General features: G+C 41.0%; 1 protein-coding gene across 1 annotated transcript in view; it reads left to right on the forward strand.

The window, feature by feature from the left end:
* RP2 (RP2 activator of ARL3 GTPase) overlaps positions 1–26,703 on the forward strand; it is a 49,170-nt gene that overhangs the window by 17,740 nt on the left and 4,727 nt on the right. Inside the window, exons 2-3 of the mRNA XM_027054005.2 lie at positions 3,845–4,510; positions 9,830–9,944. Coding sequence (XP_026909806.1) covers positions 3,845–4,510; positions 9,830–9,944 — 781 coding nt within the window. The remainder of the gene's footprint in view (positions 1–3,844; positions 4,511–9,829; positions 9,945–26,703) is intronic.

The raw sequence follows: 26,703 nt of genomic DNA on the forward strand, positions 1-26,703 counted from the left end.
GTTGGTCCCATATGTCATAGTCTGTAAGTTATCTATTATTTAAAATTTATTTAGGCTTTATGATCTAGTACATGATTTATTTAAAAAGCGTTCATATGTCCTTAAGAAAACTGTGAGTGTACTGTATTTATTGGATGCAGAACTCAGGCTTATTCTCATGGTATGGTTCAGATCTTATATATTATTGTTGATTTCATTTTTTTGGTCTGCTTGACTAATCAGTAGTTGAGAGAAGCAGCATTATTGAGGAGGGCACTTGGAATGAGCACTGGGTTGTTGTATGTAAGCAATGAATCATGGGAATCTACTCCCAGAGCCAAGAGCACACTGTATACACTGTATGTTTTACATATAAATTATATTTTATTTTATTTTATTTTTTAATTTTAATGTTTTTATTTATTTTTGAGACAGAGAGAGAGCATGAGCAGGGGAGGGGCAGAGAGAGAAGGAGACACCGAATCCTAAGCAGGCTCCAGGCTCTGAGCTGTCAGCACAGAGCCTGACATGGGGCTCAAACTCACAGACTGTGAGATCATGACCTGAGCTTAAGTCAGACGCTTAACCGACTGAGCCACCCAGGCACCCCAATAAATTATATTTTTAAAAAATAAATAAAATAAAAGCCAGGAAACTGAAGGGGAAAAAAGACACTCCTTAGATTTTAATCTGCCAATTATGAGGGTTTGGAGAAGTCCTGGGCAATTGTCATAGTTAGTTCCTGCCTATTTTTTTATTATTTATTTTGAGAAGGGAAGAGAGAGGGAGAGAGAGAGAGAGAGCATGCGTGAGCGAGAGCGAGTGCCAGCATGCATGAGCCAGGGAGGGGCAGAGGGAGAGGGAGAATCCCAAGCAGGCTCCACACTGTCAGCACAGAGCCTGACTCGCTCAAACCCATGAACTGTGAGATCATGACCTGAGCCAAAATCAAGAGTCAGATGCTTAACTGAGTGAGCCACCCAGGTGCCCCCCACCCCCACCTATTTTTTCCCAGCTCTTCACCAGCACAGGGTTTCTGCCCTGCCCTAAATTCACTCTGCCCTGCCCTGAAGTCTTGACCAGAGATCTGAGTCCCAGCAAGTGTGGGAGAAATACTGTTGTCTCAAGACTTAGGGGAGGAAGAAGCAAGAGCAGAAACCCTAGAGGTTCCTTTTCTATTTTATCCTCCCACACTGTACCACAGGGACTTCTCATAGTTTCCCCTTTTCTTGGTGTTTTCCTTACTCAGTCCCTTTGGGGTTGATCTTGGGCAATAGGGGAGCCAGAAGCTATGCTAGTTGGGTTTCTTGGTAGAGACCAAACTGGAGTATTGCACCTTGATATACGTGCGTCACCTGTAACGTCCTAGAAATAGAACTGCTTGAACACTTCTTTCCACATTACACCTGTGTTGCCTCTATATTTTTTCTTTTCTCTCTCTCTCTCTCTCTCTCTGTTTTTTGTTTGTTTGTTTGTTTTGTGTGTGTGTGTGTATGACACTACCAACATCCAAGCACATAAACCAGAGCAATGTTTTTTCAAACCTAGAGGTGGGATAATAGAAAATGTTCGGGGTTTACCACAAAATTAGGGTAAATGTTATTTGTGAAGCTTTTACTTCCTCGGTATGTGTACATGCACAAATACTCACAAGTATGTGTGCTGGGCTGTGCTGAAGAATCTACTAACGTGGATTATAGTCGGAAAAGTCGAAAATCACCGACTAGAGAACTAGGCATCATTTTGGACCCGTCCCTCTGCCTTCCCTTCTACAGCCATTGAATTACCAAGTCGGTCGATTCTGCTTCCTCAATAGTTCTCAAATGTATCCGTCTTCCTCTTCCCTCCCAACCACCACTCTGCTTCCAGTACTTTCTGGATGACTGCAACAATCTTCAGATCCGTGCTCCACCTCCTTATTCCGATCAGAGTCATCTTTCCGAAATGTACATTTTCCTTACGTAAATCCTCCTGTGGCACCCTGTTGCCCACAGATGACTTCCAGGCTTTATAACATGGCCCCTGCCTACCTCTCTAGCTTCATCTGCTAGCCTTCTAGTATCACAGCTAAACACCAAACCGCTTTCGGTTTTCCTCACGTTCTCTGATGAGTTTTATTTTGTTCATTCTTTCACTTTTGCCTGGTGTGGGAAGGGAGGGTCCTTTACTCCCACCCCTTTTGTGGGGGTGAACTCCAGCTCGTGTACTCTGACTTCGTATGCGAAGTCTTACACCCCTACATCCCCCACCCCTGGAGTCCCTCCTCTATGTTTCCAGAATACTCTAGGCATCGTGCATTGCACAGCCAAGTTGTTTTTAAATCATCTGTTTAGGTGAGTGTTTACTTTTTTTTTTTTTTTATGGGAAGTAACTAAACATCATACTCATGTTAGTGCCTAAAAGAATATCTAGCTCATTTTGGGTGTTGGTCAGATGTTGGCTGAATGACTGAAGATCTGGAAAGTTCAAGCACCTTTTCCAAATCATGTTGCTTATAGGTGACAGAATTAAGACTGGGAAACAAAGGGCCTCTTTTATTGTTTCATGCTACAGACGAGTACTCCTTCTAGTACGTAATGTAAAACTGAAAAAGTACATTTATTGTGCAATACCCCGAATAAATCACTTTAAGCTAGTTTGGTAACAATCAAGATGGTTAAGTTAACCTTTGTGAATAATCCAATTTTTGCCTACTATAAGGGAGTCTATTTCTGGCACATGAACAGTTTTGGCGTGAAATCTAATATTTGCAAAGAGGTAAAATAGTGCAAGTAGACTCAAAAGTAATTTGGAAAAATCAAAGTGACCTTTTTGTGACTCTATTTTGAGCGGTCAGTTAGAACTTTAAAATATGTAATGTGACGGATTCCAGGCATACTGTTTAAAACGTGATGTGAGCTTTAGTTTAGAATATGTAAAAGATGGGAATGGTGGCATTTGAAGAATTACACTGTAGGAAAAGCTCAAGATATGTTTGAATCACATTTACAGATGCAAGTTATGACATGGAGTGATTCTTGTGCCTTCTTCCAGTTTCTGTAGCGTATTGCAGAAATCAGTCGGGGTTTAGAAACTAAGACCCATCCATCAGTTTATTGAAGGATAGAGAAATATATTTCAATCTGGGCCTATCTCCAATTTCAGAAGTTTTTAGAGAAGCAGAAGCTGTTTCAAATTTCCACTTGTGGAATTTGAGAAGCAAAAACAAATGAATAAAGAAAAAAAAAAGAGACCAACAGAAACCCAGCCTCTTAAAATATGGAGGACAAACTGGAAGCTGCCAGAGGGGAGGTGGGGGGGGTGATGGGTGAAATAGATAAAGGGGATGAAGAGCACATTTATCCTGATATAATGTATAGAATTGTTGAATCATATTGTACACCTGAAACTAATATGATGCTATGTGTTAACTATACTTGAATTAAAAAAATAAAAACCAAAAAAGTGAAGCATCAGAAACAGAAAAAGGGTCAGAGCTGAAATATCCCTTAATAACATCCAAAGTGCTGTGTGTAGGAGGATTTCCCCAATCGTTTCCAAAAGGTATTGTTACAGTTAGTATGTTGAAACAGGATCCAAACAGTGTCCCCACATTGGTTGGCTGATGTGTCCTTGAATCTTCCTTTATCATGGTCTCCTCTCCCTTCTGCCCCCCCCCATTCCTTTTATTTATTGAAAAAAATAATTTGCGCTCTTCATTTTCTTACTATGTTGCAAAATCGAGGAGAGTAGGAACTTAAGATTTTAGCACTTAAGAATTGTGCCTGGGATCCAGTAGACACTTGACTATCGGACTATAGTCTATCAGACTATTATTTGTCTGATGCTATTGATAATACTCAAGGCCTGTGTTTTGTCCCTGCAGGTTGATCCAAAAGACTACATGTTCAGCGGACTAAAGGATGAAACAGTAGGTCGCTTGCCTGGCCAAGTGGCAGGACAACAGTTCCTCATTCAAGACTGTGAGAACTGTAACATCTATATTTTTGATCACTCGGCTACAATCACTATCGATGACTGTGCTAACTGCGTGATTTTCCTGGGACCTGTGAAAGGCAGCGTGTTTTTCCGGAATTGCAGAGATTGCAAATGCACGTTAGCCTGCCAGCAGTTCCGTGTGAGGGACTGTAGGAAGCTGGAAGTCTTTCTGTGCTGTGCCACTCAGCCCATCATTGAGTCTTCCACAAACATCAGGTTTGGCTGTTTCCAGTGGTACTACCCTGAGCTAGCGTTCCAGTTCAAAGACGCAGGGCTAAGTATCTTCAACAACACCTGGAGCAACATTCATGACTTCACGCCTGTGTCAGGAGAACTCAACTGGAGCCTTCTTCCAGAAGGTGCCGTGGTTCAAGACCATGTTCCTCTCCCTGCCACCGAAGAGCTCAAAGCTGTCCGCATTTCCACAGAAGCCAACAGAAGTATCGTTCCAGTGTCTCGAGGTCAGAGGCCGAAGAGCAGTGATGAATCCTGCTTGGTGGTATTATTTGCTGGCGATTATACAATCGCAAATGCCAGAAAACTAATTGATGAGGTAAGGAGAGAGACCAGAGAAACAGACACACACCTAGGTAGAAGCACACCACTTTCTGGAGAACTTTCTTTTCAAATTGGCTGGTAGAAATACAGGCAGTCCTTGGGGCACCTGAGTGGCTCAGTCAGTTGGGTGTCCGACTTCAGCTCAGGAACTCGAACTTCGGGAGTTTGAGCCCCGCATCGGGCTCGCTGCTGTCAGCGCAGAGCCTGCTTCAGATCCTCTCTCTCCCTCTCTCTGCCCTGCCTCCACTTACTTGCCCTCAAAAATAGATAAAACGTTTAAAAAAAGAGAAATACAGGCAGCTCTTAAGTTATAGTCCTCTGGGCCTCAAAATACTTTCCCAAAGAAACTTTTAAAAATACAGTCCAATTTAGCAAGCATTTATTAAGCACTTAACTGTGTGAAGAGTTACTCTGTTACCGTATTTCATTGATTATAGGATGCACATTTGTTTTCCACGTTTTTGCTTATCTGAAATGCATCTTGCAATCGACAGCAACTTAAAGCTGATGAAATATGGCATGTGCCAGAGATGGAGATACATAGGCGAAATTCTCTGCCCCCAGAGAACTTCCATTCTTTATAATAAATGATTGCCGTGGAAGCTTACAAAGGTAGTACTGCAGAGTAAAGCCTGGCCTCATTTATTAGGAGTTTGGCTAGGGAAGGTAGGAAAGACATTTCAGAGTACAGCTTTTGGCCCCTGACGTGACTGTGGGAACGAGCCCCACACCACTTGCCTTTTCCCTGTTGCTATGTGAAGGGGCAGCTGGTGTGTCAGAACGAGGGTGGGGGCTGGGATAGCAGCTTGTGGGCTCAGGATCAGGGACTTGGTGAATTTGGGACTAGAGAGGAGTTCTATCGGGAGCGGCTCCCACTTGCAGAATACCTGGGGACGGAGAGATGAGGGGCTCCAGGAAGCAGCAGTTCCTGTGTTGGCGGGTGCTCCAGTGGGGAGACAGCAGAAGGCTGTATTAATTATCCAGTAATCAGGTATCCTTCAGAAGGAGTCTTTGAATTTAAAAATCAGACTTCCAGAAATGAAGCAGCGAATGGAAAACTTACCAAGTCTCTTTTTGGTTGGATTTTTAAAAATATTTATTTATTTTTGGGAGAGTGCAAGCGAGGGAGGGGCAGAGAGAGGGGGACAGGGAATCCGAAGCGGGGTCTGCACTGACAGGCTGACAGCAGTGAGCCCGATGTGGGGCTCGAACCCACGAACCGTGAGATCATGACGTGAGCCGAAGTCGGATGCTCAACTGACTGAGCTACCCGGGCACCCCATGGATTTTCTAGAAATTGTAACAGTTCTGTCGAAAGGAAGATTATAAGGGAAAAAAGCCCCACCAAAGATGACCTCCTCTCTGTGGCTACACATCCTACAGTGTAGAAAACCCGTGTCTGAAATCCATAAAGCATATCTGAAATCTAGTTTTCAAAACAACAGAAGCCAAAGTGCACATTTAAGACTGTGGTATTTTCTTTTTTGTTCATGCCAATCTGATAAAAACATGCTGTGAATCTGGTAAGATATAGAAAAGTACTTCTGGCCTTCGAGCTATCACATATGTTAATCCAACATCTGAGAAGTCAGTATTTGCTTTATCCTGTATGGTGATTTTTTTTTTTTTAAATCTACATACAGTTTGCAGAAGATATCATTATTCAGGTTAAACTCCTTTTTGGTGGGTAACAAGGAGTGGATAGCACACTTATTTTTTAAAAAGCCATCAGAACAAACACCGTCTTTCCTCATGAGTCATCATATGTTCTTTACCTTTTCACTTGCGGTATCTGATGTGTGAAATGACAGTGTCGTGTGCACTTGAAAACAACACGACCAGGAAGAATGATGTTCTTTAGATATCCTTCTGGATTACAGAAGAGTTTGAAACAAAAACGCAACAACAGCAATAATAATGGCTAACGCTTAGGTAGTGTTCACCATATGCCAGGCATCGTTATAAGGGGTTTAAATGAAGTAACTCACTTGACTTAGAGTAATCTATGAAATAGGTGCCGTTTATTTCCCTTTTTGCAGATAAGGAAAATGAGCCACAGAGAGGGTAGGTACCTGGCAAAAGGCCCCTCAGCCAGGAAACAGCAAGAGCCATGATTTAAATCCAGGGAGCCTGGCTTTGTAGACCACAGTCTCAGCCCTTAAGTCCGATGCTACTCTGCTGCCTCAGCAGTAGAGGAGAGTTGACAGGTGCCTGGTGGAGCAGGAATGTGAGGGAAGTACGGGAGTCAAGGCAGATACCACCCTTCAGCCTAGAAGGAAAATCCCTGGGACTTTCGGGTTGGACTTACCCTCTCTAATTCCGAAAGCACAGAATTAGGGACTAAAAAGAACAAAACGAAGAAGACACCGAGTACATGTGAAGAGGGTATCAAAACATGCTAAAAGATCACCAATTTACATGTTAAGAGAGAGATTACATATTTATTTTATTTATTTATTTTAATTTTTTAATGTTTATTATTTTTGGGAGAGACAGAGACAGAGACAGACAGAGAGAGCAAGCAGGGAAGGGTCAGAGAGAGAGGGAGACACAGAATCGGAAGCAGGCTCCAGGCTCTGAGCCGTCAGCACAGAGCCCGACACGGGGCTCGAACTCACAGACCGCAAGATCATGACCTGAGCTGAAGCCGGCCACCCAACCGACCGAACCACCCAGGCACCCCCTTTTTTTAAAAAAAATTCTTTTCAGTGTTTATTTTTGAGAGAGCGAGAGAGAGACAGAACATGAGCAGGGGAGGGGCAGAGAGAGGGAAAGGGAGAGGGAGACACAGAATCTGAAGCAGACTCTAGGCTCCAAGCTGCCAGCCCAGAGCCTGACGTGGGGCTCGAACCTGAGAACTGTGAGATCATGACCTGAACCGAAGTCGGATGCTCAACCGACTGAGCCACCCAGGCCCCCTGAGAGATTACATTTTTTTTTTCAATGAAGCTCGAGTTCCCAGGAAAATATGTGTAGGAGCTACTTAATTCTGAGATGGAAAAAACAAGCAAACAACCCTTGAGTCTTTCTCATACCCTAACCTAGATACCTTGAGACAGCCTCAACTGGAACTGTGATTGCTGACTCTGGTTGGTTATGTTCAACCCTAGGACCCGCACAGAATTTTGATTCACATTATTTTTATAAATTGAATGTATCCTAAGAGTTTTTTTAATCTAGGAAGTCCAGAGAAGCTGGATAAAGCAGAAAACACATTCCAGAGTGAATCAAGAGAAGTTACTGGGCCTCAATTTTCTCACCTAAAAAGTCAGATTTCTTGCTTCCTCTTGGCTACATCACAGATACGCACAGGACAAACTAATGTAAAAGTGGTCTGAAATGTTGGGAAGTAACGTATTGCATCATTTAAAGTTGGGTAGTTAAGCACTATTTTCAGGTCTTTAAGAGTAGAAGAGTTTCCATGAAAAAGGAGTCTCTGGATATCTGCAGTGAGATATCGAAATAGATCAAGTTTCATAATCCCTTATTTGTTTTTAGGTAACAGTGTTTTGAGTTAATCATCTTTTGTCAGTTTATGTGTCTGAGTATGAAATGAGAGGTAGAGGTAGTGAGCTCTCTAGAAAATTAGAAACAGAGGTAGGATTATTCCTGCTATTTTAAGTAACTTTGCAGTCATCACCTGGCAATGATGCCCATGCACTTTTCTGCTACTTTTTTTATGTATTTTTTTTTTTCTGAGGCAGCATTGAAGGCTCTCCAAAAGGATTTGAGTTTGAATCCAATTTGATGGAATAGTATGGAATAACGTAGCCATAGGGTGAAATATGATGAGCCATTAAAACTGACTTTATAGTGGAATAGCTGGGAAGTATTCACAGTCAAGTAAGGGAAGATTTGTAGAATATCATATAAGTATCTGAATTATTATTATTATTATTATTATTTTTTAGAGATCTCAGTCCGGGAAGTTATATATACTAAAATGTTAGCAGTTGTGGTTATTCTTAGGAAGTGGATTCAGAGCAGGACTTTCTTCTCTTTTTTGCAGTTATATGGGTTTTGCAATGAACAGGTGTTATTTCTGTAATGGGGGGAAAACGAACACTGGGAGGATAAAAGGAAGTATACCTATATGGCCGGGGCATCTTTGAGTGATAGCACCTTGGTTCATATTTGTTTCTATTTTTTATTTTTCAAGTGTTCTGTATTGAGCATACATGTTACTTAAAAAATTTTTTAATGTTTATTTTTGAGAGGGGGGGAGGGGCAGAGACAGAGGGAGACACAGAACCCGAAGCAGGCTCCAGGCTCCGAGAGGTCAGCACAGAGCCGGACGCGGGGCTCAAACCCATGAACCACAAGATCATGACCTGAGCTGAAGTTGGATGCTTAACCGACTGAGCCACCCAGGTGCCCCCATGCATGCTTTTATACTTAAAAATCTAAGAGACTTTGCTAAAAAAACTAAGTGGTTGAATTCTGTGCAATTTTTAAAAACTACTTTAATAGTTATTTTAAAAATCAACGTGTACTTGTGGCTTCAGATCCTGTGTCTCCCTCCCTCTCCTTCCTTGCTCACGCTCTGTCTCTCAAAAATGAATAAACGTTAAAAAAAATCAACGTGTACTCATTGTACAGTATTGTAGCAATGAAGAAGAGTAGAAATAAACTTAAAAACCATCCATAACGTACTCTATCTTGAATAGTCTTTTTAGGAATAATCTTTAATTTATTTAGTCTATAAGCAGATTAACAGGGTTCGAATCACAGTTCTCTTACTTTATAGCTGTGTGACCTTGGGTAAATTTCTTGGCCACTCTGTGCCTTAGTTTCCTCACCTGTACAATGAGGGTAATAATAGCACCTACCACACGAGAGGATTAAATGTGTTACACATATATAAAGTGCATACAATTGCCTGGCACACAGTAAGTGCTCCATAAATGTAGTCTATTATTATTGTGCTATGCTGTATACATCTGTATCATGCTTTTCAAAATTATTACTTAAGCTCTTCCCCCTTTTGTCGTATGTTATATTTCATGAACTGTGCTATTTCATCATGTGATGAATGCACCCTAGTTTACTTACTTAACCATTCTCACTGGACGTTTGCATGTGTCACCAAACTCCTTACGCACCACACACTAATTCTTAACCAGAAACACCCATCTGGAAAAATCTTGCGTATGTGAAAACTTGTTAGAGCAAACACCCTGAATCAGAGTGCTGATTCAAACAAACATCAGCATGCTGTGTCACGGTTTTATGTTGAAAAATGCTAGAATAGAAAAATACTGTTTTAATCTCAGAAGTTCATTTTAAAATCCAAACGAAACTTTATTTTCCACAGATGGTTGGTAAAGGATTCTTCCTAGTTCAAACCAAGGAAGTGTCAATGAAAGCTGAAGATGCTCAGAGAGTTTTTGGGGAGAAAGCACCTGACTTCCTTCCTCTGCTGAGTAAAGGTACCTTCTGGATGATTGGTGTACTTGTGTGGTTATCCTCCTGATGCATGATTAGAACTACTCTTGCCCTTAACATTTCTCTTATATTGCCTTCTTTTTCTTGTTTTTGTTTTTTTTCCTGTTACTATTCACAACTGGCAAAAATTTTGGGGCGCCTGGGTGACCCAGTCGGTTAAGCATCCAACTTTGGCTCAGGCCATGATCTCGTAGTCCTTCGGTTCAAGCCCCACGTTGGGCTCTGTGCTGACAGCTCAGAACCTGGAGCCTGCTTCGGATTCTGTGTCTCCCCCTCACTCTCTCTCTCTGCCCCTCCCCTGCTCTCACTGTGTGTGTGTCTCTCTCTCAAACATAAACATTAAAAAAAAAAGTCAGAATTTCACATCATTCAAAAATCCCTGTGTAACTAACTAGAAATTAGGCAGTAGGTCTTTTCCCCCTATTCTGTCATGTTAGTACTTGAATGTCACATTTCATTATTATATATTTTGTTATTTCTAATTCTTACTGTATTGTACTACAGTGAGTGACTGTTTTGTTCTCCCTGTACAGAGTTACAAAGCACTTTATAAGGATTCTTTCTGCTTTAGTGTGCTTTGACCCTACGGGAAAGGAAATAAGAAATATAAACAAAATGGTATACTATTTTATGTATTTAATATGATTAACTTTCCATGCATAATTAGGATTGTTTTCCCCAGTGGACAAATGCCACCAATAAATTTCAGATACTGAAAACATGTCTGCAAACAGAGGAACTGGAATTTGTGTGCCCTCCTGAAGGGTTATATCTGCCTACATGTATTTGAAGGTATACCGATTCTAAAGGACAGAGTTCTGTTTGTCCGTCAGAGCAGGGACATGGTTTGCTCAAGATTCATCAGGCTTTTCTTGACTGGCTGGAGCCAATATGTGTAGTAATATGCCGTGCTGATGGAATATACCCTGAAAAGATGGCATGTCTGCATTTACATGCTTTTTATGTATAAATTGTAATAACCGTGAAACCTATGTGAAAATGTTGGAGGATTGTTGGGAGAATTTTAATGGCTAATGCTGGGTATGACTCAGCCATTAATACAGTACTTCATACACCTTTGTGGTTATTGTAGCAATATGCAGGATTTGCTCTAACCCAGTGCCTGCATCTACTATAGAGTATATATATCAGAAATTATGACCTGGCTCCTTTTTTTTTTTTAAGTATAATTAACATACAGTGTTATGTTAGTTTCAAGTGTACAGCATAACGATTCAACAATTCTGTATATTTCTCAGTGCTCATCATGATAAGTGTACTCTTAATCTCCTTTATCTATTTCACTCCTTTCCCCACTCCCCCTCCCCTTTGGCAACCACCAGTGTTCTGTATTTAAGAGGCTGGGTTGTTTTTTTTTTTTTTTGTCTTTTTTCTCTTTGTTTTCTTAAATGCCACATATAAGTAAAATCATAGGGTAGTTATCTTTCTCTGGCTGACTTGTTTCACTTAGTATTATACCCTCTAGCTCCATCCATGTTGCAAATGACAAGATTTCATTCTTTTTATGGTTGAGTAGTATTCCATGTTATATGTGCGTATGTATGCATATGCACGCACACACACACACACACACACACACACACACACCCCACATCTCCTTTATTCATGCATCTATTGATGGACACTTGGGCCGCTTCCATAATTTGGCTATTATAAATAATGTTGCTATAAATAATGTATACATAGAGGTGTATGTATGAATTATAGGGTTTTTGTGTTTTTCGGGTCAACACGCAGAAGCGCAGTTACTGGATCATAGGGAAGTTCTGTTTTTAACTTTTTGAGGAACCTCCATATGGTCTTCCACAGTGGCTATACCAGTTTGCTTTCCACCAACAGTGCCTGAGGGTTCCTTTTTCCCCACATCCTCACCAATGCTTGTTATTTCTTGTGCTTTCGATTTTAGCCATTCTGACAGGTGTAAGGTGATATCTCATTGTGGTTTTAATTTGCATTTTCCTGATGATCAGTGATATTGAGCATCTTTTCGTGTGTCTGTTGGTCATCTGTGTGTCCTCTTTGGAAAAATGTCTGTTCAGGTCCTCTGTCCATTTTTAATTGGGTTATTTCACTTTTTGCTGTTGAGTTGCATAGGAACTTTATATATTTTGGATATTAGCCCCTTATCAGATATTCATCTGCAAATATCTCCTCTCATTCAGTAGGCTGCCTTTTTATTTTGTTGCTTTTGTTTTTCGTGCCTGAGGAAACATACCTAGAAAAATGTTTCTATGGCTGATGTCAAAGAAATGACTGCCTATGTCTTCTACTAGGTTTATGGTTTCAGGTCTCACATTTAGGTCTTTCATCCACTTTGAGTTTATTTTTGTGTATGGTGTAAGAAAGTGGTCCAGTTTCTGGGGCGCCTGGGTGGCTCAGTCGGTTAAGCATCCAACTTCGGCTAAGGTCATGATCTCACAGTTTGTGAGTTCGAGCCCCGCATCTGGTTCTGTGCTGACAGCTTAGAGCCTGGAGCCTGCTTCGAATTCTGTGTCTCCCTCTCTCTCTCTGCTCCTCCCCTGCTCATGCTCTGTCTCTCTCTCTCTCCTTCAAAAATAAATAAAAACATTTCAAAAAAATTAAAAAAAAAGAAAGTGGTCCAGTTTCATTCTTTTGCATGTAGCTGTCCGCTTTTCCCAACACTGTTGAAGAGACTGTCTTTTCCCCATTGTATATTCTTGCTTTCTTTGTCATAGATTAATCGACTATATAAGCATGGGTTTATTTCTGGACTCTATTCTATTCCATTGACCTGTGTGTCTATTTTTGTGCCAGTACCATACTGTTTTGATTATCTATAGCTTTGTAGTATATGTTGAAATCTGAGATTGAGATACCTCCAGCTGTATTCACCTTTTTCTTTTTTTTAAGTTTTATTTATTTAAGTCATCTCTACACCCCACGTGGGGCTTGAACTCATGACCGCGAGATCAAGAGTCGCATGCTCCTCTGACTGAAGCAGCTAGGTGCCCCTCTTCTTCTTTTTCAGGATTGCTTTGGCCATTCAGGGTCTTTTGTGGTTTCATACACATTTTAAGATTAGTTTCTGTGAAAAATGTTGTTAGTATTTAATAGGGATTGCATTAAATCTGTAGATTTCTTTGAGTAGTATGGACATTTTAACAATATTATATTGGTTATTCCAATTCATGGGCATGGCATATTTTTCCATTTCTTTGTTTCATCTTCAGTTTCTTTCATCAGTGTTTTATAGCTTTCAGAGTACAGATGTCCTAGTTCTTTTGATGCAACTGTTTTGACATGGGAGCATTCTGATGGAACCTTGAAAACAAGCCTTTAAACTCTCAGCAGGTTTCAGAAATTGAATCAGCAGGGGCACCTGGGTGGCTCAGTCGGTTGCGCATCTGACTTCAGCTTAGGTCATGATCTCATGGTTCGTGAGCTTGAGCCCCACATCAGGCCTGCTGCTGTCAGTGCAGAGCCTGCTTCGGATCCCGTCTCCTCTCTCTGCCCCTCCCCTGCTCATGTTCACTCTCTCTCTGTCAAAAATAAATAAACGTTAAAAAAAAAGAAATTGAGCCAATAATAATTGTAATGGACATCCTAAAGTGTGAGATCAGGGATGAAGTGAGTATATGGGCAGGTCTACATTAACGATTTATGTGCTCATGAAATGTTAGTGGAGTGACTTAATAGAAATGCTCCAACCCCGAGTGTAATATTTGTGCTTAAGTAACACAACATTCCACATGGAAGAAATAAAAGGACTAAACAAAAGAACTAAAACCAATGGGCAGATGTTACAGGAATTTCAGCAATAAACATCATATAAATAACTTTTAAAACCAGAGATACCCATAGGAAGTACTCACAGTCTAACGAGGTCATGCCAGGTCACGGGAGCCAACTTAAATCCCTTTCCACTGGCCAAACTTGGTATAATTTGGGCATCACAAAGGATACTGAACGGAATTGATTTAACAACAGAAATCCATGTATCCTGGGGCGCCTGGGTGGCTCAGTCGGTTGAGCATCCAACTTTGGCTCAGGTCATGATCTCGCGGTTTGTGAGTTCGAGCCCACATCGGGCTCTGTGCGGACAGCTCGGAGCCTGGAGCCTGCTTCGGATTCTGTGTCTCCTCCTCTCTCTGCCCCTCCCCTGCTCATGCTCTATCTCTCCATCGCTCAATAATAAATAAACGTTAAAAAAAAAAGAAATCCATGTATCCATAGTGATGACGAAAAAGGGAGGAGGAAATAAAAGGAAACCTCTTCTCCACTTTACAGAATACTATGAACTAATAAATGTAGAAGGAGTGATAAACTTTGGAAATCACCATCATCCAATCCCCAAGGTAATAATTAATTCAGATAAAGGTTATCAGTGGGTGCTAAAACTGTTGGGGTAAAAGTTGCTAATAAATAGGATATTTATACATTCTCATTCAAAAGGGAAATGTATTATTACAGCAGAGATTTGGTAATCACTCCCATCAAACTTAGCATCACGGAGGGCAGGACAGCCTGACATTGTGTTTCTTCTGATGTGATGCAATAAGAAATTCACAGCATCACCTGTGATGAGCTCATCCCAAAAATAACTTGAATCCAATCAAGACTTAATTGCTAGTTTATCTGAAAGAACGGAAATCTAGGGACATGTTAAATGACACTATGAGAAAATAATGATTCAAATCTTAAAAAGACATTCTACAGGACGACTGGTTAGCACTCTTCAGATAATGTTCTGGGAAACAAAAATGATGGGGGACCATTGTGGATTAAAAGAAACATAACAACTAAATATAATGAATAAAACTTAATTGGAACTTGGATTGGGATGGGGTGAACTATAAAGCTATAAAAGACGTCTTGGGGAAGCCTCAGGAAGTTTGGAGATAATATTATGGAATTACTGTTAGTATTCTTAAGTATGGTAATGATATTGTGGTCATGTGGGAGATTCGTGCTGAAGTGTCATGACGTCCTGTCATCATGTCCACTCTTCAAATGGCTGCAAAACAAAAACAGCATGGGTGTAGCGTGTGAGAAAGCAAATGGGGCCAAATGTTAACCTTTGATGGGTGTTAACATTTGAAGAGCAAATGGATGTTTTATATTATTCTTCCAACTTTTCTATATTGTTTGGAATTTTTCAAAATAAAATACTGGGGAAAAATTTTTGGCTGCCCAATATTGCATTGACTGATATGGAACAGGGAGCAGGCTTGTCAGTGGAAATATTCCAGCAGGACTTGGGTGGATTGGGTCCTTATCTAAAAGTGACCATCAATCATCCTAAGGAGGGTTTCTCAACCTCAGCATTACTGACATTTTAGGACGGATAACTGGGTGGGGGGCTGTCCTGTGCATTATACGGTGTTTAACAGCCCCCCTTGGCCTCTACCCCCCAGATGCCAGGAGCACACACCCCCAGTTGTGGCAACCAAAAATGTTTCTAGATATCGCCAAATGCCCCTTGGGGGGTAAAATCTCTCCCAGTTGCAAACCACTCTTCTGAGCCAAGGGCAAACTTTTTTTTTTCCAGAAAATTCACTTTTATTTCAAATACCTTGCACCTCAGAGTCTCTAAATCTTCCTCTCCAGTTAAAGCAGTTAGTCACTTTCTTTTTTTTTTTTTAATGTTTATTTATTTTGAGAGAGACAGTGAGCAAGCAAGCAGAGGAAAGGCAGGGAGAGAGAGAATCCCAAGCAGGTTCTGCACTGTCAGCGCAGAGTCCAACACTGGTCTCGAATTCATGAACCTGAGATCATGCCCTGAGCCGAAATCAAGAGTCGGATGCCTAACCGACTGAGCCAGCCAGGTGCCCCACAAATTATTTACTTTCAATCAATAAAGCTTTTTGACTGCTGATTGAGAAAATTCATTGTGTTTTCCATCTTGAAAATCTAAACCTGACGAATCCTCAGAACCATCTAGGGTGCTTTTAAAAACATAAGAAGGACTGATTCGAAAATTTCTGAGACATACTCTTAGAATCTGCATTTTAAAAAGTTTCCCCGATGACTCTAATGATTAGTCAGACTTGGGTTCCTTTGTTTGAGAGGGTCATTCATTCATTCATTTATTCAATAAACGCAAGATGAAGTCTGAGAAGTAGTAAAAGAGTCCGATGATAGAGGGCCTTCTAGGCCATTGTAGGGACTTTGGCTCCTAGTCTGAACTGAGAAACTTCTAGCTGTGTTTTTGAAGTATAGTTCACATATAACGCATTAGTTTCAGATGTACAACAATGATTCAGTATTTGTGTATATTGTGAAAGTATCATCACAATAAGTCTAGTTAATGTCTGTCACCATATGCAGTTCCAAATTTTCTTTCTCATGATGAAGACTTTGATGGTCTACTCTCTTAGCAACTTTCCGATACGCAATACAGTATTATTAACTATAGTCACCATGCTTGGCATTATATCCCCATGACTTACATGTTTTATAAGTGGAAGTTTGTACCTTTTGAGCTCCTCACCCATTTGGCCCTCCCCTCACCCTACATCTCTCTGGCAACCACCACTCTGTTCTCTGTATCTATAAGTTCAGGGTTTTTTGTTTTTGTTTTTGTTTTTTTCAGATTCCACATATAAATGAGATCATACGGAGTTTGTCTTTCTCTGACTTATTTCACGCGGCATTATGCTCTCAACGTCCATCTGTATTGTTGCAAATGGCAAGGCTTCCTTTTTGATGGTTGAGTAATATTCCACTGTGTATGTGTGTCTGTGCAAACATGCCACGTTTTCTTTCTTCATTCATGGACATTAATGGTTGTTTCCATATCTTGGCTGGTGTAAATAATGCTGCAGTGATACGAGAGTGCATGTATCTTTTCAGGTCAGTGTTTCCATTTTCTTCAGGCAAGTACCCAGAAGTAGAATTGCTGAATCACATGGTAGTTCTAGTTTTAATTTTTTGAGGAACCTCCATACTCCTTTACATAGTGGATGCACCAATTTACATCCCTACCAAGAATGTCCAAGGGTTCCCTTTGTTCCACATCCTCACTCACATTTGGTTCTTTTTGTTTTGGTTTTTTTTTTTTAAGGTTTATTCTTGAGACAGAGACAGAGCGTGAACAGGGGTGGGGCAGAGAGAGAGGGAGACACAGAATCTGAAACAGGCTCTAGGCTCTGCACTGTCAGCACAGAGCCCAACGTGGGGCTCGAACCCACGAACTGTGAGATCATGACCTGAGCTGAAGTCGGACGCTTAACCGACTGAGCCACCCAGGTGCCCCTGTTGTTTCTTTTTGATGATAGCCATTCTAACAGGTGTGAGGTGATAAATCTCATCATGGTTTTGATTTTTCATTTCCCTAATGATTAGTGGTGTGGTGCACCTTTTCATGTTCTTGTCCATCTGTATGTCTTCTTTGGAAAAATGTCTATTCAAATCCTCTGCCCATTTTTTAATGATTGGGTTTTTTTTCCTATTGAGTTATATGAGTTCTTTATATACTTTGAATATTAACCCCCTATCAGATACAAGATTTACAAATATGTTCTCCCATTCAGCTTTTTTTTTTTTTTAAGTAAGCTCTAGGCCCGACATGGGGCTTGATCTCACAACACCAAGATCAATACTTGAATGCTCGAGGCGCCTGGGTGGCTCAGTCGGTTGAGCATCCGACTTTGGCTCAGGTCATGATCTCACAGTTCATGAGTTCGAGCCCCACATCGGGCTCTGTGCTGACAGCTCAGAGCCTGGAGCCTGCTTCAGATTCTGTGTTTCCGTCTCTCTCTCTCTCTGCCCCTCCCCTGCTCACACTCTGTCTCTCTCTTTGTCAAAAATAAATTTAAAAAACATTTTAAAATTTTTTTAAAAAAATACTTGATGGGGGCGCCTGGGTGGCTCAGTCAGTTAAGCGTCTGACTCCGGCTCAGGTCGCGATCTCACGGTGCGTGAGTTCGAGCCCCACATCAGGCTCTGTGCTATCAGTGTGGAGCCCGCTTCGAATCTTCTGTTCCTCCCTCTCTCTGCCTCTCCCCCGCTCATGTGCTGTCTCTCTCAAAAATAAATAAACATTAAAAAAAAAAAATACTTGAATGCTCTACCGACTGAGCCAGCCATGCGCCCCTCAGCTGTGTTTTTAATAAACTTTTTATGTTGGAATAATTTAGTTTTACAGAAAAATTGCAAAGGTAGTACAGAGAGCTTCCATATACCCTTTATCCAGATCCCCTAATGTTAGCATAACCGTGGTACATTTATCAACACTAAGTAATTTACATTGGTAAAATACTATGAACTTAAACTGTAGTCTTTATTCAAATTTTACCAATTTTTTTCCAGTCATGTCCTTTTTCTCTTCCAGAATCCAGTCTAAGATCCCACATTGCATTTAGTTGTCATGTCTCCTTAGTCTCCTCTAATCTGTGGCAGTTTCTTTTAGTCTTCTTTGTGTTTCATGACCTTGAAATATTTTGACAGTACTGGTAAGTTGTTTTATAGCATGTGCCTCCATTTGGGTGTGACTGATGTTTCCTCTGCTTAGATTGAGGTTTGGGGGGAAGAGGTGAAGTGCCCTTCTCATCGCATCACATCAGGGGGTACAGGATATCAATGTGATTTATCACTGGGGCATTGGCTGGCCTTAGTTCAGCCTTGGTTCTGCCAGGTTTCCCAAACACTGCAAAGTTCCTGCTTTTTCCTTTTCATACTTTGTTCTTTGGAAGTTGAGTCACTAAGACCAGCTTACGCTCAAGGCGAGGAGAATTAAACTACACCTCCTGGAGGTGATGGTATCAGCCTACATTGTTTGGAATTCTTCTCTAAGAAATATTTGTCCCTTCTCCCCCATTTATTTATTCAATCATCTATTTCTATCAGTAGGGAGCATGAATATGTACTTTATTCTTTGGGTTATAATCCAGTACTATCAAATTATTCCAGTTTTAGCCATTGAAAGTTCTCTTAGGTTGGTTCCTCTGTCCTTTTGACATGCTATTGATTTGTTTATTGATTTATACCTTATTATGCCGGATAAGACTTCCACTATCATGTTGTATAAAGTAGTGAGGAGAAGACATTCTTGTTCTGTTACTGGTCTCAAAGTGTTCAATCTCACCACGAAGAATGATGTTGGTTGTAGGATTCTCATCTATACCTTTTATTAGGCTAAGGGAGTTTCATTCTGTCCCTAGTTTGTTGAATTGTTATGAGGCACGGATGTTGAATTTCGTTGAATGGGTTTTTTTTCTGTATTTATTGAGATAATATGTTTTTTTTTTATTATTTAGTCATTTAATCTGGTGAATGACTTTTGTTGATTTTGAATGTTGAGCCAGCCTTGTATTCTTGAGATGAACTCCCTTGATCGTGATAGATTGATTGTCTCTTTAATAAATTGCCAGTTTCAGTTTGCTAATATTTTATTGAAGATTTTTGCATCTTTGTTCATGAGGGACGTTGGTCTGTAGTTTTCTTGTAATATCTTTGTCTGACTTTGATATTAGGGTAATGCTGGCCTCATAAAATGAGTTGGGATGTGTCCTTTCTCTTCTATGATCTTGAATAAATTTTGGAGAATTGGTATAATTTCTTCTTCTTTTTTAAGTTTATTTATTTTGAGAGACAGAGAGAGCAGAGGAGGGGCAGAGAGAGAGAGGGAGAGAGAAAATCCCAGGCAGGCTCCATGCTGTCAGTGTAGAGCCCGATGTGGGGCTTGAACTCACGAACCGTGAGATCATGACCTGAGCCGAAACCAAGAGTCGGATGCTTAAACTGGCTGAGCCACCCAGGCGCCCCGGTATCATTTCTTCTTTAAATGTGTGATAGAATTCACCAGTGGAACCATCTGGGCCTGGAGATTTGGGGAGAAAGATTTTTAGAAAGTTTAATTTACTTATTATTTACTTATTAGTTTACTTACAGGGTACTTAGGGCTATATTTTTCTTTTTGAATGAATTTTGATAGTTTTTGTCCTTCAGGGAACTGTTTCATTTCAGAAATCTAAGTTATCAAATTTATGGACATAGAGTTGTTTATAGTATTTCTTTATTCTTATTAACATCTGTGGGATCAGTAGTGATGTCCCACTTATATTCCTGCTATTGGTAATTTGAGAAGAAGCAGTTCTTTGTTTCACTGATTTTTTTTTCTATTGCTCTTCCCTTTTCAATTTTATTGTTCTCTGCTCCACTAAGTATTATTTCCTTCCTTCACTTGTTTTATATTTGATTTGCTGCTCTTTCTCTAGTTTCTTAAGGTTTAAGCTTAGGTTATTGATTGTAGATAATTTCTTCTTTTCTAATACAGTTGATTCTCATTATTCACAGTAGTTATGTTGAGTCACTGTGAGCACTGAGGTAGTGAGTACTGCTCCTAGGAGAAATATGGGGTTAAGTTTCTATAAATCTCTGGTCACAACATTTTTGTCAGTCAACCCATACATAATCTTGTCATAAGTTTGTTTCTATCCAAAGACATCTTACTCAGTATATGTTATTGATTCATTCACATCGAGCCAACAGCACTATATAACTCTTATCAAATGAAGCTTATCCAACAGGTATTTTCTCTGAAAGGCACATCACAGCCTTCCTAAGCTTAGGGACATTAGACAGCACTTTTGCACTACCTCTGGGGGCCATTTTAAACAGCAGGATCACCAACAAGGCCCACAAAATGTGGGGCACCTGGGTGGCTCAGTCGGTTAAGTGTCCACTCTTGATTTCAGCTCAGGTCATGATCTCATGGTTCCTGGGATGGAGCCCCGCATTGGGATCTGCTCTGACAGTGTGGAGCCTGCTTGGGATTCTCTCTCTCCCTCTCCCTCTGCCTGTACCCTGCTCACATGCACACGTGCACGCTCTCTCTCTCTCTCTCTCTCTCAAAAATAAATTTAAAAAACTTTTAAAAATCTTATTACCCCCCCCCACACACACACACACAAAATGTGGAAAACATGGCACTGAAACTGTGAAAAGGACACTTGGTTATGGCGTGAGAGCTGAAACAAGAAGGCAGGGGATCGCTTTGTTCAGCTTCACCTGGGAACGTGGGTGTCAGGCAGCTCAAAGCTCTTGCTGCTCTGTGTTTGTCTATGAATGACCATGAGAACACCACAAGTATTCATTTGGGGGTTACAGATAAATTTTACCAAGTTGGCAAATGTGCACATAAGGAATCTGTGAATAATGAGGATCAACTGTGTATGTATTCAGTGTTAAAAAGTTTCCTTTAAGCACTGCTTTAACTGCATCCTACAAATTTTGACATGTAGTTTTATGTAAGTCACGGCATACTCACTGTGTTTTATAAATCTGAGAATCTCTGTCTTTTTTAAGTTTATTTCTTTATTTTGAGAGAGAGAGAGAGCAGGGAAGGGGCAGAGAGAGAATGGGGGAGAGAGAATACCAAGCAGGCTTTGCGCGATGCCCGATGCAGGGCTTGAACTCACAAACAGTGAGCTTGCTGCAATCAGCCTGAGACTGTCAGCGCGGAGCCCGCTTCACATCCTTTGTCCTCCTCCTCTCTCTCTCTCTGCCCCTTCCCTGCTTGTTCTCTCTCTCTCTCAAAAAAAAATTAATAAATAAAACTTTAAAAAAACGTTTAATTGGACACTTTAAATTCTTTGTGTTTTGCTGCTTTGTGCTATAATGGCAGAGTTGATTAGTTGTGATGGACACAGTATGGCCCACAAAGCCTAAAATATTTCCTGTCTGGTCCTTTACAGAAAAAGTGTGTTGACCCCTGTTGTAGTTCAGACTATTTTCAGTTTCCCTTGAGACTTTTTACTTGATCCATTGATTTAGACGTATATCGTTTAATTTCCAAACATTTGGACATTGTCCAGATGTGTTTGTTATTTCTAGATTAAAGCTATTACGGTCCAAAAACACACATTATATGATTTCTATTTTCTTATAGCCTGTCTTGGTGACTATTCTGTGTGCATGCAAGAAGAATATATACTCTGCTTTGTGTTTGGTGGAATATTCTATAAATGTCCACTAAGTCAGTTTGGTTGATGGTGCTATTCAGTTCTTCTATATCCTTCCTGATTTTCTGCCTACTTGTTCTGTGAATTACCGAAGGAGGGAATGTTGAAGTTTCCAACAATAACTGAATTTGTCTGTTTCTGTTGTCGGTTCCTATCACATTCTGCCTCATGAATTTTGAAACTCTATTGTTAGATGCATATACGTTTAAGATTGTTACGTCTTCTCGTTATTATGCAGTGTCCCTCTGTCTCTGATAATCTTCCTTGTTCTGAAATCTACTTTGTCTGAAATATAGCTACTCCAGCTTTCATTTGGTTCTTTAGTGTCTCATCATATATCTTTACCCCTTTTCTTTTAATTTATTGAATTCTGTATATCTAAAGTGAGTTTTTATAGACAGCATATACTTGGTTCTTGCTTTTCAATCCAATCTGATTTCACGGTTCGTGGGTTCGAGGCCTGCGTTGGGCTCTGTGCTGACAACTCAGAGCCTGAAGCCTGCTTCATATTCGGTGTCACTTTCTCTCTCTGCCCCTCCCCCCCTCACGCTCTGCCTCTCTCTCTCTCTGTCTCAAAAATAAACGTCAAAAAAATTAAAAATGGGCACCTGGGTGGCTCAGTCGGTTAAGCTTCCGACATCAGCTCAGGTCATGATCTCACAGTTTATGAGTTTGAGCCCCGCATCGGGCTCTGTGCTGACAGCTCAGAGCCTGGAGCCTGCTTCAGATTCTGTGTCTCCTCTCTCTGCTTGCTCTCTCTCTCTCAAAGATAAATAAACATTTAAAAATAATTAATTCACTAATTAATTAATTTAAAAAATAAGACAAATATAGATCATATTTTACTGGGGGTTTCAGAGCAGAGGAATGTCACAATCCCTTTAAAATGTAACTTTTACCACTGTGGTTGCTCTAAGGGGGAAGCAGAGAGACCACCTGGAAGGCCATTGCTGTAATCTGAGACATGATAGCGATTCATTCCAAGGTCATGTTAGATAACGTAGAAGACGGTGTTAGATAGGACATCCAGGCATCTTTTTTGCTTACTTCAAAATCTCAGTTTTTCATGACAGCTCAACTATTTAGATTTAAAGCTACTGCCAACTATTTGATAACATGTTCACACTAAAATGCTTTTTTAAAAAGGTAACCAGTGATCTTTATTGACCTCCTAGTTCAGTTTGAAATAATCACAGTAATCGTAGTCACCATCCTTAGACAAGTAGGACTGCTTAAAAAGTGCGTTGTCAGGGGAGGGGGCAGGGATGGGCCAGATGGGGGATGGGCATTAAGGAGGCACTTGTTGGGATGAGCACTGGGTGTCATATGTAAGAGATGAATCACTGGTTTCTATTCCTGAAACCAGTACTACACTGTATGTTAACTTGAATTGAAATACAAATTTTTAAAAAGTACACTGGCAGTATTGTAGGTTTCTTTTTTAATTTCGGATTATCCACACACGTTAATCAAAACTGCTGCACCCGTCCACCTTTTTGGTTGGTGTTTCTTTGTTGGCAAATTATTTGGTCACTTACTGGAAGTTCATCATAATCCATTTAAAAAAATTTTTTTTAACGTTTTTTATTTATTTTTGAGACAGAGAGAGACAGAGCATGAACGGGGGAGGGGCAGAGAGAGAGGGAGACACAGAATCAGAAGCAGGCTCCAGGCTCTGAGCTGTCAGCCCAGAGCCCGACGCGGGGCTCGAACTCACGGACCGCAAAATCGTGACCTGAGCTGAAGTCAGACGCTTAACTGACTGGGGCACCTGGGTGGCTCCGTTGGTTGAACATCCGACTTCAGCTCAGGTTGTGATCTTGCAGTTTGTGGGTTTGAGCCCCCCATTGGGCTCGCTGCTATCAGCTTGAGACTGTCAGCATAGAGCCCACTTTGGATCCTCTGTCCTCCTCTCTCTCTGCCCCTCTCCTGCTTGTGCACTCTCTCTCTCTCTCTCTCTCAAAAAATAAATAAAACTTAAAAAAAAAAAACATTGACCTGCACACTTTAAATGCATGGACTTTTAAAAAAAATAAAGAGTATCAACCAAGTTGGGGCGCCTGGCTGGCTCAGTCAGTAGAGCACGTGACTCTTTATCTCAGGGTCCTGACTGAGTTCAAGCCCCACATTCAGTGTAGAGCTTACTTTAAAAAAAAATCAACCAAGTTACATGCCTGGGTAATTCCAGCAAAACTGTGTTCCTGAATCCTAGATTATGTTCTCTTTACAGAATACAGGAACTTTCAGTAATAAATGTTCGACTTTAAAAAATGTATCTACTGTATTTTCTTGTAGTGATCCTGAATAAAAGCATAATCTGTTCCACCTTAACTCAAACTTTCCACTCTCTGAAAAACTGAAAACCCTACTTTTATCATCAGCTTTTTCTTTGTTGCATGCCTTTGACTTGTGGGAAAAAAAAAAAAAACCTGGTAAGTTGTCCTGTAGTATGCATGGGTTTGTTTCATTTGTTCCTCTCGAGTTCTTATAGATCAGAAGTCAGAGAAAAGCCTTCTTAAACTCAGGTTTAGTTCCATTTTTGGCAAGACTATTTCACAGATGGTACTATTTCCTGTAGCATTCAATGAGAAGGCATATCATGTCTGGTTGTTGAACTTGTAGCTGATTGATCAATAGGTTCAGGTGGTGATGGCCTTAGCTTGTCATCGTAGAGTTTCCTGTCCATCTTCCCTGTGGGATGCTAAAACCACTGATGATTATCACCTGGATCCAATTTTAATTAGGAGTTATGAAATGATCATTTTCTTTTTTTTTTTTAATTTTTTTAATGTTTATTTTTGAGAGAGAGAGAGAGAGAGAGAGACAGAGTGTGGGTGGGGGAGGGGCAGAGAGAGAGGGAGACACCGAATCAGAAGCAGGCTCCCGGTTCTGAGCTGTCATCACAGAGCTCGACGCGGGGCTCGAACTCATGAACTGTGAGATCATGACCTGAGCTGAAGTCAGGCGCTCAACCGACTGAGCCCCCCAGGCACCCCCAAAATGATCATTTTCTAACCATGTCACTTCCTCTGCATATATTAATGGATGTTAACAGACCTTCTCGTACGCCGTAGCTGTCTGGTTAACTTGAAATACACTTCGTATCAGAAAAGCAGAATAAAGGGAAAATAATTTAAGCATCCACTTTCAGAGCAGTGAATCGGTACCCTAGCAAGCTACCGTGACGTCCAGTGAACTTTCTCTCTTTTCTCAATATCATTTTGAGCTCCTGACTGTTTCTATATTCAGTATGTTTTAATACAAATTGCAGTCATTATTCCTTCTGTGACAGTGTCCCATCTTTGGCAACTGGGAGCCCCTTCAGGCTGGCTCCGGTGTCCTTTTGGTACAACCGTATTGACCTTTGATAGTCTCCTTGCTTTTCGGTTCAACAAGATATTCCAGGTTAATCGTCTCCATTTCTTGCCCCTGACAGAGAACCATGCATTTTTCTGAGCAGACGTTCCCCACTTAACCTTCTTTTCTGTATGTAGCACCTATCTTGATCTATACACTGTGATGCCGAAAAACCCATACTTTGTCCTCTGTATCTAATCGTGCGGTTTACATTTAGACGTTGTGCCGTTTCTGTGTCCGTTGTTTGCATTCAGTCACAAGCCCAGGGCGCTGTGATCTTTCTCCTTGTTCCTGTGTCTTGTCTTATGGCACATGCCTACGTTCAGCTCAGTATTTCATGGCTTAGTACTTCATTGGTCTCCTTTGCCCCATATTTGTTTAATGGGTGTATGTCCTTTTTTAAAGAAATTTACAATTTTCTGGAGGTTAGGACATATCCAGTACTTAGGAGTTGAAAAGCCACTCTACCAGGGAACATAGTGATAAGTGAATAAATACGAATTGAATCAGAGGACACATTTTGCTTGGCTAACTCATGGCCACCTTGGCCCATAATTTGATACCAGTAGTTCCAGTGCTACATTTAAATCCAAGCCAAACTGCATCATAAATCTTGACGCTAGAACTTAAAGTGCAGGTGATTTCAAAGTATTCAAATGAACGCAAGGGCAAGGAGGCACAACTGCTCTGTTCACAGAATGAAAACTGGGAGTCTTTGGTTCTAGAAAAACACTTTCAGGTGGTCATTCCTTTTGGTGCCTGGCCTCAATTCCTACTTGGCCTAGAGTCATTTATTGGTGGCCCACGACGTGGCCGGTAAGTAGGAGCGTTGGAAGCCAGGCCGGCTGCCTGGCAAAGCCGACTTGTGGGGACTTGGATTGCTTTTGATATTTGTCATCAACCCTTTTGTGTGCTGCTAAAAGAGTGGGCTTTTTGTGGTTTTCATAGAAGAATGAAAACCAGAAAAGCCAGACTACCTACAGCACTTAAAAATGTGACCCTGGTCCTGTAAGAGCACCGAAGCTACCCATCGTGTGATGAGACCCTGTCAGTCTGCCTTATGATTACAGTTGGAAGAAGTAGCTGAAGTGATATGGCCCCTCTGTCTACTTCCTTCTTCCTCTTCTCTTACCCCCAAGGAAGAGGCTGGGGAGTCTTCAGAATATAAAGAAGAAAAAGATTCATTTTAGGGGTGCCCGGGTGGCTCAGTCAGTTAAGCATCTGACTCTTGGTTTCGGCTCAGGTCATGATCTCACGGTTTGTGAGATTGAGCCCCACCTCGGGCTCCCGCTGAGCACTGAGCGTGGAGCCTGCTTGGGATTCTCTCTCTCCCTCTTTGTCTGCCCCTCCCGTTTGCAGGTGTGTGTGTGTGTGTGTGTGTGCGCGTGCGTGCGTGTGTTCTCTCTCCCTCAAATAAATAAACTTGAAAAAATAAATAGAT

The sequence above is a fragment of the Acinonyx jubatus genome, chromosome X, assembly GCF_027475565.1.
Source record: "Acinonyx jubatus isolate Ajub_Pintada_27869175 chromosome X, VMU_Ajub_asm_v1.0, whole genome shotgun sequence".
NCBI classification, from domain to species: domain Eukaryota; kingdom Metazoa; phylum Chordata; class Mammalia; order Carnivora; family Felidae; genus Acinonyx; species Acinonyx jubatus.